The 12,500-nt window shown below is 45.1% G+C and overlaps 1 protein-coding gene across 1 annotated transcript in view; it reads left to right on the plus strand.

The window, feature by feature from the left end:
- Positions 1-12,500, plus strand: part of trappc9 (trafficking protein particle complex subunit 9) — a gene marked incomplete at its 3' end in the record, with an annotated part of 422,586 nt that overhangs the window by 119,482 nt on the left and 290,604 nt on the right. The window contains exon 18 of the mRNA XM_080735848.1: positions 7,119-7,237. Coding sequence (XP_080591974.1) covers positions 7,119-7,237 — 119 coding nt within the window. The remainder of the gene's footprint in view (positions 1-7,118; positions 7,238-12,500) is intronic.

Raw genomic sequence — 12,500 nt, forward strand, 5'->3', positions numbered from 1 at the left:
GACAACAACACAGCACAGACACAATGCGGGTCTTGAGAAAAAGGGACTGTAATTTTCAGAGTGGCGTGTTATTTATTTGCAGTCTTGATCTGTCAGAGAATCACCTGAGCTTATAGACGACGGGGCGTAATTCAAAGTCTCAGTCGGGAGAGATTTGTGTCAAAGCCTTCTCCCCGCTGTTCTGTGGGGAAATTAGGTTGTCCATCATGCAGTCCATGCTTTGGCTAGTCTATCTGTAAAACAACGCTTGTCAAACGGACGTCCGTCTACCTGGCAGGACTTAAAGCTATACTATGGAAGTTGCTCAACTACTGGTCAGTAGCGGTATTGCTTTTTTCGTCCGTTTTTGCCCGGGGTCGCCGCGGACCACCGGAGCGGGGCCGCGGACCACCGCGTCCGCCTACGCCTCGCCGAGACGCATCCGTAGAGGGGTCTCGCGTCCCTCTGCGACCAGACGTTGGGGAGTAACAGGCTAGACTTCTACACCAGAGTAAACACTGCTGTTGAGGCAAGCTACTTCCTGAAAAGATGGCAAGACACGCTGTGATTGGCCGGTAGTGTATGATCCGCGCTGTGATTGGCCGGTAGTATATGATCTGGGGACAACGTATACGGAAGAATGCAGATGACGCAATTTTGCCGTGAAAAACAACCCCCATCACGGCTCAGTAAAAAACATATAAAGAAAAGGCTTTCGGAGCTGAAATTCACGGAGTGGGTATTCTAAAACTTTTTCAAGATTTTAAGATTTGTTTTATTGGAAAAGTTACATAGTATAGCTTTAAAGTCAAACGGTTCCTCGTCTCCTTCAGCCGGTGTGCTTGCCTTTTACAACTTAGTCGTCTGATCTTTGTTTTCCCCTCAACTGTGGTGGTGTGAACCAGTGGTTTTCAACCTTTTCAGGCCGCGACCCCCCCAAAATAATGATATTTTAACTGGGGACCCCCCACACCCTGACTAGCACTAAGAGGCGAGGCATTACATTTTGTACAACACAGTTCTATTGTGAAAATAGCTGATCTACATGCTGTAGATCGGCTATTTTCACAATTTCTGCCTCTAAATATTTGATTTGTTTACTGTTGCGTGGGAAAACAATGTTGCACATTAAGTTAATCATCTGGGGACCCCCCCATTCATTTCCAAGGGGTGGGTTAAAAGAATGGCTCTGGACACGATTGGTTTGACCAGACCAATGCTGGGCCCTGATTGGTCCCCCAAATTTTGGGGGAGAGGAAATGGATTGTGCGCCTGATGGAGGGGAAAGGAACTGGTTGGAATAACGTGTTCCTTCCACATGCTACGTACTACCGGGGAAACTCCCCCCCCCCCCCCCCCCCCCCTGTCAGGTGCTAAGAAACGTCTTGCTCACTCCTCGTCCATTGAAGGAAGCATGAGCTCAGTTCGGGGCTCTCCCCAGGTTGGCAGAGGGAGAATAGAGCCCAGGATTACAGTTTAGGCAATTGGCACTGGGTGAAAAAATGGGTTACAAAATCATGGGATTAAAAAAAATAAAGGATATAGGCTCCTTCCCTGAGCTACAAGACTCAGCAAGGCTTACTTATTAACATACTCTACCAGTATGGACAACTAATCTCACCTTGCACTGATTTGTAATTTCATTCATGAAATTGTAGCGCTTACTGTAGCTCACAGATACACAATAAGCTTTTTAACCCATTTAGGCCTAGTATTATTGAATGCTTTAACCAGTGAAAAATAGCAGATATACAAGCTCACAGTGCGGCACAGAGTGCCGCGCTGCGAGCTTGTAGATCTGCTATTTTTGAACAAGTCGTAAAAAATGTGTGCAAATCTTTGAACATATGTATTTTTAAAGCGAACGTTTGTAACTCAAATTTTGCTTCTGGGTGGTCCCTGGAACTAGATATTTTGAGATGGGGATCCGTGGCCAAATACATATCATTTTGGGGGTCCTTCACATGAAAAGGTTTGAGAACCACTGACACAGTAGTCTCTCAAGAACAGACTAACTGAGCTCCAGTTAAGTGAAAAGGACCTTTTCTTTGACGATGGCTAAGCCAGATTGCTGACATAGAAACATGGGTTTTTCAAAAAAACCTTAGAAGGATTCAAAAGACACTCGAATCGGGTCAAAATTCAAATTTTCACGATTTAAAAAAAATAGCAGATCTACAAGCTCGCAGCGCGGCACTCGGTGCCGCGCTGTGAGCTTGTATATCTGCTGTTTTTCAATAGTTAAAGCATAAAATAATGATACACAATAATGTTTACCTGTTCTAAATGGGTTTAATTTTCTGACAGCACTCCAATTACATACGCTCCAACCCCCCAGAGAGCACGGTTCCATATGATCGATTATACAATCATAACACTGTCATTTTACTATAGATGTACTGTATCACATGCTTGCTGAGGAAGAACACAACAAAAACAACACATGTTTAACCTTTAATAAGAAGTGGAGATAATTTGAATCCTGTGTTAATTTATCGCATTGTAACCCTTGAGAGTGTACACGTTTGGGACGCTTACGGGTCCAAGCAGTAAATAAAATTGTCTTTGGTCTTGGTTAGGATCTTCGCGGTGTTTTATTAACTCATTGATTGCCCTTTTCAAGATGGCCGCCAAGTACCAGGATGCCACGTTCCTAAATTTCTAGTGCACGGATACATTTTTAGTGCACAGATCGTGCACGCCCATGCCTAGATCACCATATGTGTAGTACTTTTTAACAGCTTTCAAACAAAAAAATCAGCTCGGAAATCCGTTCAGGCATTCATGAGATAAAAGCCTTCAAAGTCAGACAAAACAAACACTGCCACCTTCCTAAATTTCTAGTGCACGGATCAATGTTTAGTGCACGGATCGTGCACGCCCATGCCTAGATCATGCACCATTATGTGTAGTACTTTTTAACAGCTTTCAAACAAAAAAATCCGCTTGGAAATCCGTTCAGGCATTCATGAGATAGAAGCCTTCAAAGTCAGACAAAACAAACATTTTGCCATTTTGAAAGATGTGTTTGTTATCGGGCTAAACATGCAATTTCGCGATTGCGATCATGCCTAATACATTTTAGGCATTTTAGTCTAGAGAACGTAACATAATTGGGAGTAGGTTGTATAGTTCACCCGCACATGACTATTCCAAGTGTGTGGTTGACAAATAACAAATTGTGGGTTGGGACCGATCACTTGTTCACAAACTTTTTTGGCTTCAGTAGCGCGTTTCCCTGATTTCTAAGTAAGCAATTTACCCCGAGTGAGAGGACATTATGCTCTCATAATGTCCTGAGTGCGGGTGTTATCGGACGAGGCGCAGCCGAGTCCGATAACACCCGCACTCAGGACATTATGAGAGCATAATGTCCGACCCCGAGTGGTAAATAGCTTTTCTACCACTTTTTCCCGTATACATGAAAGAAAACACATAGTTGTAACTTGCAAGGATCTTAAGTTACAATCATTATTGCCTATAAAACTTCCGCGACGACAGCAAATAGTTCCACAAACAACATCTTCTACTCACCACCAGATGACGCCAACTCCATGCAGAGAAAGATGTCTAGCATACAGCTAAGCTAACGTCAGTTAGAAGGACCGTTCCGGCCGTAAATAGAGGCTGTTCGCTTCCAGAAAGGCATAGGTTCAGAGAAAAGGGGCTTTAAAGTTGGCGGATTGCATTGGATCCAAATAAATCGGCGACGATAGTACGCACGTTAGTAAACATAGGACCGCTGCGACCTTCATTTGTTGGTTGGGGGAAAGTCCCCGGATGTACACTGAGGCGCATTGATCTCGGACACACAACTTTGCGGCAGTGGTCCTCTCATAACCTCCGGAATTTAGCCAATCAGAATCCAGTATTTGAACACGTGACTCGAAAAAGTGGTAGAAAGTCAAATATAGCCCCTTTTCCCTGACTACAACATTCTGCTTAGAAGACTGCAAGAGAAAACTTTAGCTATTATGCTACAAATCAATTGTAATCCAACTTTGAAGGTTGTTAAAGAGTTGCAATTAGTCTCTCCTGATTCATCTTTTGATTCAGTAAGTCCTGCTTTCACGTCAAGCAAAAAGGAAATATCCTACTGTATGTTGGATTCATTTAAATTAGTATTTTCAGACATTTAACCAGTCAAACCGTTAATAATTAGTTAACTTGAGCTTTGGAAAGTCTATGAATAGCTTTAATCTGCAACATAATATTATACAACATGTAGTGGGGGTTCTGCTTCATCTCTCTCCCAGCTAAGGGAACCTTGGACTTAAAAACGTTGATGCTCTAGATCACTGTTTCCCAAACACTGGGTCGGGACCCATTCGTGGGTCACGGACACATTTAAATGGGTACCTTAATTTTTTGTTTCCTAGATTTTGTTTTTTAATTATTATTTATTTCCAAGCAATTATTTTCATGACTTATAAATATAAGTCTAAAACATAAAAGTAATTCAAAACATTTTCTAGTCATTTCATTAATAAATAAAAGACAAATCTAAGATATCCCATTAATTAGTCAACTAATGTTTAAGAAGTAAGTGAAAATAGCTGATCTACAAGCTCACAATGCGGTGCGAATCGCCGCATTGTGCGCTTGTAGATCTGCTATTTTCACTAGTTTGGGTTCCGGGAGAAACGTCTAATCTCTCATTTCGGTCTTGAGCAAAAAAAGTTTGACAAACCACTGCTCTAGATGATTCTGAAGCCTCTATCAGAGTCCAAGGTGAAGAGCTATCCGCCGCAAATTTCAGGTGGAAAGCTTTCCACCTAAAGTGAGAAAATAAGTGGAGGCCATCATAGTCAGTCACAGGGAAATCCTAACACTGTGACTGACTGGTCTAGATCGACCAATCAGTGAACGGGGTGATGGGCCGATCTGTCTGATAGTAAAAACAGAGAGATGTGTCGGGACTCGCGGTGGAAAGCTCTTCACCGCGAGGAATGACGTAACGTTGTATTTTTATGACTCAAAAGGACTACACCGCGGTGGATAGCTCTTCACCGCGGTACCGATTCTGATAGGGGCTTAAAGCTCCAGGTTTGCAGTTACTTCTGGTAAACCTGGATCATGTGACATTATTAGACCCAGTGCCCTGAAGCTGCCGTTCCATACAGTAGCTACTGTACATGGAACTCTGACAGCAGTACATGAGGACATGTGCAGTGAGTGAACCTAAATGACGCTGTTAACGATGATGATGGGATTGTGCAGAGCCCCAGGGATTAAGATACTGAGCGTAATGGGCTAAAATGTGACACACACCCCCCCACCCTTCTGCTGACTAATTGACTTTTTCCCCCTGTACCATGAAGTAGAGATGTCACGATTAGAGTCATTAAAATGCACTGCGATGGGGTAATTGCAGTCATATCTCTGTGTGGCACATTGTATGTTCACTAATCCTGTTTGAGTTGCCTATGGGCTAAGCTTACAGCACAGTACAGTATAGGACTACTTTAAATCAGATGCAACTATACAAAAAAGTTATGAATTAGCTTTTTAACCATGGCAAGAGGTGGCATTTCATTTGGAGCTCGTCACACAAACATGCAGAGCATATACATTGTTCTCTGCACGGAAATCTAAAAATGTCTACATCATGGGTCTTTAACAGGGGGTCCAGGACCCCTATAGGGGGTCCTCAATCTTTTAATGATAGAAACTTTTTTTCCCTCCTTTTTATATTAACCAGTAACCACTTGAACCCTAGCTTCCTTATTCTGAGAACCTTAGACAAAAATAGCAGATCTACAAGCTAGAGCTTGTAGATCTGCTATTTTTGGCAAAGAGCTTTGGTGTAGAGGGGAAATGTACCGAGTGAAAGGTCAAGTTTATTAATTATTGACGGTTCAACTGGTTAAATATCTGCAGAAGATCTGCAATCTAAGCACCATGAGCTTGTATATCTGCTATTTTTGAATAGCCAAAGTATAAAATAATAATGGTTTAAAGTGGTTAAAATCTTAATATAAAAAAATGACTATGCACCGTGTGCACTACGTAGTGGGTGGACTATTAGAGTTGCAGCTACACGGGGCCCAGCAATTTCCCCTCGGAGTAACAGATAGTGTTTGTGCTGACGTCAGTGGGCTCCCATGCTGGCGTCACGGTTTGAGTTGGAGTGCTTGTCTGTTTGTGTGTGGGCTGAAGAACAGCAAACCCCTGTGACTGGGCTGGACCATGCACTGTAGCTGCTGTGAATAATAACACTGCTACTGTACCCCCGTCTGGCAGGCTGTTCTGCATGCCCCAGATTGCATTAGAGATATGACTGCATTGACTGAGGAGAACACAGGGTGGATTCTGAATCCACGTTCCCCCACTGTTTACCTGACTGCGACATTTTGCCTTCTGAGAGAAGCGTTGACAGATTTCTCCAAATGGGTCTATGAAAACGAGCCCTAAAGAAGCGACTATAGTAGGCCACTTGTAGCCTGGCGGGGCCCGACGTCATACTGCGTTCACTCACTCATTCCTTCCCCAGTATAACGTCTGGCCTTCCGGGTATAGGCAGCGAGTATCCTGATTATTCTCTGATCGGGGCCAATCAGTGACTGCTGTCCGCACAACAACAAACGTAGTCTTCCTGACAACAAGTGAAAAGCTTCCCCTAATTGGTCCCTGTGTAGATGGTGACGTAAAATACCCTCGGTGCAACAAGTGTAACTGTTAACGCTGAAACGATAAAACAAGCAATAAGTGCAGTCATTTCAGAGTTGGAATCAATTACAACAATTAAAAAGGAACAGCAGTAGCCTATGCGCTAGCGGAGTTCATCGGCCGAAAATACGTGTTTATTTGCCATTCTTCCGACTGGCTGAGAGACGTTTTGCTACGCTGATTGGTTAGAGGAGTCTGTCTGTCAAGGCAAGTACTCCCGCCCAATTTTCAAGCTGCCAATAGGCCGAAGGCCAGACGTTATACTGGGGAAGGAATGAATGAGTGAACGCAGTATGAAGTCAGGCCCCGCCAGGCTAGGCCACTTGAGCTCCGTCTATCAATTTGAAAATAGAAGATTTACAAGCGCTGCTATTTTCAAAAGAAATCTTGTGGGGGGAAAAAAAATCAACAACAGCATGTGAATACCTACGACACTGTTTGTGTTTGACATGCGTGCCAACATGTTTCAGATGGCATCAGCGTAACGGGCCTGCCCATCTCCAGTCCACTGCGCCAGGTCCTCAAGTCACGGGGAGAGAACAAGACTGCTAGCAGCGAGTCCAGCAAGAATGAGTACAGCCACATCAAGGTAAGACACACTGTTGAACACATGTCTGAACTCTTTTAACTTTTCACCTACTGTGTATAGACGTGCCCTGGCACTTTCAACGTTAGGTCTAAAAGTGGTTAATTGCGACCGTCAGGTCGCAGTTACTACCAAAACCTCCACCGGCTGTCTGTCAGTCAGTCTGTCAGTCTGTCCGTCATGTCACACTTTTCCCCAACTCATATCTCCGCCACTGTTGCCCCGATCCATGCCAAACTTTGCACACACACTCCTTGCCTGCCAATCCACAACCTCCACCCCACCAGGGACCCCCGGAGCTCCAGGGACCCCCTTCCGCCGCCGCCAAAAAGTGCAAAAATGACCAAATGAACACCCAAACAGGGCTGTTCACAGGGAATTCCCGGGGACCACCGACTCCTGGTGCTCCAGAATGGATGCCCCTAGTGGAGGACCCCTGTCACTGCAGCGCACATAAAATGCTGTAACTCGGGCTAGGAGCGACCAGGAGAGCCGGGGCCGGTACCCACGCGTCCGTCTCGGTGGCGCCAAGAGAGCCGTCAACATGAATCTGTCCCATATAGCGCCACCATCAGGCCCATTTTTTCAAACACATTTTTGGACACTGCTCCTACAGATTTTGCCCTAAAATCACGCAAATCTGTACACAGTATGTCTACACTCATGTCATCAACATGGATCTGTCCCATATAGCGCCACCATCTGGACGATTTTTTCAAACACATTTTTGGACACTGCTCCTACACATTTTGCCCTAAAATCACGCAAATCCGTACACAGTATGTCTACACTCATGTCATCAACATGGATCTGTCCTATATAGCGCCACCATTAGGCCGATTTTTTTCAAAAACATTTTTGGACACTGCTCCTACAGATTTTGCCCTAAATTCACACTGCGACCTGACGGTCGCTTATCTCCCGATTAGGGAGTCTTACTGGTTAATTTGTTTCCTGGTGCTTGTGTGACGAAGAGAAGGATTTTCACACAGAGTCTCTCCCTGCCTTCATTTGATGCTCTGGGTTTACTGTATAATGAACGCCGCCGGTTAGGTTCATTACCTTTTGTGTGTGTGTGTGTGTGTGTGTGTGTGTGTGTGTGTGTGTGTGTGTGTGTGTGTGTGTGTGTGTGTGTGTGTGTGTGTGTGTGTGTGTGTGTGTGTGTGTGTGTGTGTGTGTGTGTGTGTATACGCACGAGCTAATAAGCCACAGCACCAAACTGCAGCGTTTTCCATCCCACAAGTCTGAGGGAACGAACCACCATCTAATGCAGCAGGTGTCTCCCCTGTGCTCCCTTTCCTCACCTTCTGCCCATGTCCCCAGAATGTAAGTTCAGAGAGATAACACGGAAAAAAGAAAGAAATGAAATGATAGATCATCCGACAGAAGGTGTGGGAACACTGTGATAGAAAAACGGTCGGAGTAGTAACATCCCCGGTGTGAGGTCAAAGCGAGGGACAAGGGAACACACCGCTCCGAGTCAAATTGTAATGGACTTTGAATAAAAGTAACGGGTAAAATAAGTTGCCGAAAAGTCATCTTTCCTTTCCAATCTCTCCCATCGATTTCCCCTTTTGTCACCCGCCTTAGATGATTCTCGCTTGATGCTTTCAGTCTCGCTTTCAGTTCGAGTTCCTCTGTACAGCGCTGGTGTTTAATACTTCAATTTACAATATGCAATGTAGGCATTTATTTAGCAGACTCTCTTAATCCAGAGCTACTTACGATAAGCAAGGACATCGCAAGGTAATACATCAATACATCAAAAGCATAGAAATAGTCATCTAAAAACATAGGTAGACCAAGAACCAATAAAAATCTAAACATCAATAATCTGTTCATCAAAGCTATATGCGATTTAGCTTCGATGTATGATAGGGTGCCACGTCGAAAATGGCCTGTCTGTATAAAACATGCTATCTAAGTTACTTTCTGTATTTCTACTCTAGTCTACGGCATTGTTTTTTGAACCTGTGGTCCACGGGGCCACTAATGGTCCATGCTATAATGACAAGTGGTCCAAGGGAAAATGTTTAAAAATGGGGTCACTGAGTTGTACCTGCTGTGACCAGAGGAGCAGAGTTCCTCCCCACCGCGACGTGACTCATCTACAGCTGAAGACGCAGCACGCTGGCCACTGAGCTGAGCTGAGCAACACACACAAACAGCCCACACATTCACCAGGCAGGCCCGCTATTAGCAGCATAAGCAACGTGCTGTTAGTGGAGTGCAGCGGTTCTCAAACTGTGGGGCCTGGGGCCATATTGCAAGTGGGCCGGCCACCCAAATAATTGGCAATACACTAACCCACTCAAGAGCTGAGGTCTATTCTACAAATGCCTTCTAAATCAGTAGTAGCTCAAAAAATAAATAGCAGCTGCACAAGCTTGCAGTGTGACGCGCTCCTCGCGTCAACCTTGCTTTCCACCACTCGTCCCATACACAAACGCTATGTGGCTTTTCTCAAAGAAAGCTATTTTTGTTCCCGCTCAGTCATCGGCATCGAGGCAGTGTATAGACCAGGATTACTGCATGTTTTCTCTGAGGGTACCTACCCTAGGCGACACGGGGAGAACATGCAAACTCCACACAGAAAGGCCATTTCACCAACCCCACGGGGTATGAGCACTGATGACGCAGAGGAGAGAACACGCCCACAGTGTCCCTGGTGGGAATCAAACCCAGGACCTTCTAGTTGTGGAGGCCACGGCGCTAACGATTATGTCACCGTGCCCCCTGTTAAACAATCTTGTTAGTTAAGTATTCAATCAATCAATCAATCAATCAATCAATCAATCAATCAATCAATGATGCTGATAAATAGGAATACTGTGTTAGTTCCATTGAGCCGAGCCAGGACTCAGTCGATTGATCTTTAAAATAAACATGCTTTGAAACTGGTGGGTCGTGATTAATTTTATTTTTTTTAAATTGGAAAATGTTCAAGTGGGCCCAGAATGATCCAGGAAAGGTTGACAACAGGCACACGAGCGGAGTGGAGCGGTGACAAAAGCCGTTCCGCGCTCCAGAGGGCTCTTGTCCCACTCGCTCGTCACTCTGGTCGGCCACCGGTCACCTTGATTTTCGCATCTCTCGCTCCGCACTCGCTCCACGCTCCGCTCAGGGTCGTCAATCAGAGTAAAAAAAGTACTTTGCTACCATGTCCGAAACACTTTCTCCTTTGCCAGTGTGTTCCCAACAGAAATGCCTGCGGTAACGTGATCCTCGGCTTTGATAGAGACTTGGATAGCTGTCCACTCGGCACTGTTTTGTTGGAAACATACAGCGCGTGGCCCCAACAGGATCGGCTCGGAGCGGAGGAGGGTCGGTGCTCAGACCCATTATAAAAGTCGCTCGCTCACACTCAACTAAAAAACGGCTCGCTCCGCTCCCCACACCGCTCGCGCTCCACTCCGCTCGTATGCCCTGGTTGACAACAACATTGTATAGTCAAGTGTACTTGAGCGGCAATCAAAAAAAAAACAAGTCCAGTCATACAGTACAGTACCACGGCGCACATGTCTGCCACGCTAAACCCCCCTGGCACCTGAACACCCATTTACCAGTTGACGCACAGTGGTCAGAGTGACAGCTGGGTCAACTAGACGGGTGACGAGGTAAAAGGGTGCTGACACGGAGCCCGGGAAAGGTGACAAGCCTCCCTAATCACCTCTCCAGTTTTTAAAAGCACACCTCCTCCTCCAGTCTGGCCCTGACCGGCTGCCCACATCAGCATTCTCCTCCACGGTTATGCCACGAGTCCTCTCACCTTTCTGTACTATTAATATACCTCCCCTCTGGACTCGCCGCGAAAAGATATCCGGGGCTCCTATACAGCGCCGATGCAGAAGCCGGCAGGCCATTTTAACCCATTTAGGCCTGGGATTATTGAATGCTTTAACCAGTGAAAAATAGCAGATATGCAAGCTCACAGCGCGGCACCGAGTGCCGCGCTGCGAGCTTGTAGATCTGCTATTTTTGAAAAAGTCGTGAAAATGTGTGCAAATCTTTGAATATATGTAATTTCAAAGCAAACGTTTGTAACTCAATTTTTGCTTCTAGGTGGTCCCTGGAACTAAATATTTTGAGATGGGGGTCCGTGGCCAAATAAATATCATTTTGGGGGTCCTTCACATGAAAAGGTTTGAGAACCACTGACATAGTAGTCTCTCAAGAACAGACTAACTGAGCTAAGTGAAAAGGACCTTTTCTTTGACGATGGCTGGCCAGATTGCTGGCATAGAAACATTTTTTTTTTTTTTTTCCAAAAAATCTTAGAAGGATTCAAAAGACACTTATAGAATCGGGTCAAAATTCAAATTTTCACGATTTTTCAAAAATAGCAGATCTACAAGCTCGCAGCGCGGCACTTGGTGCCGCGCTGTGAGCTTGTATATCTGCTATTTTTCAATAGTTAAAGCATAAAATAATGATACACAATAGTGTACCCGTTTTGAATGGGTTAATAAGCGGGGTGAGCTTGTTAAAAGGAGAGTTTGACTGGCAGCTCTGAGTTACACAGCAGATTATGCTGCCGGTGAGAGCCAGGCTGAGGTAATCTTAGTGCACACCAATTACATATAGATTCCTATAATGCAGGAGCTCCGCTACACCGCTGCCTTTTTTCACCGCCCGCACTCCGGTTGCTTTCAATTTGTGGTGCCTGGCAAAATGAATAAAATCATGCAGACGAGGGGCGGTGAATTTATTTTTTTATGTGCTTTGTCTAGTTTGCACGTGGTTCGGGTTGTAAATCGATGTTTTTATTTTCTTTTATTGAGGAGACTGACTCATCTTATGTCCTCAGTGATGAATGCATTGATGGTGCTTACAGCAGTCTCCACTTATGTAAGTTATTGTTTTGATAAGCGGGGTGATTCAGCGTTCATATCACAGGTTCTGTGTGTCCTTTATATTATTTACCAGGATTCACTGTTTCAGCTTAAAGGAGTAGTTCACCCCCAAAATGATTTTTTTTCTATTGATTAGTCACGCTATGGAGAGTAGAGTTCAATAATATTTGAGAGAGGGCGAGATCATTTAGCGACCTACAACCGAGTTGCAACGTGGTCGGTAGTTTTCAGCGACCGGGTCGCTAAAGCTACCGACCGGGCCGGTAAATCACCAGCTGGGTCGCTAAATCTACCAACCGGGTCGCTAAATCGACTGACCGGGTCGCAAAATCCACCGACCGGGTCGCAAAATCCACCGACCGGGATGCTAAATCCACCGACCGGGACGCTAAATCCACCGACCGGGTAGGTAA

The sequence above is a fragment of the Nannobrachium achirus genome (assembly GCF_963921795.1).
Source record: "Nannobrachium achirus genome assembly, chromosome: 10".
Classification (NCBI taxonomy): Eukaryota; Metazoa; Chordata; class Actinopteri; order Myctophiformes; family Myctophidae; genus Nannobrachium; species Nannobrachium achirus.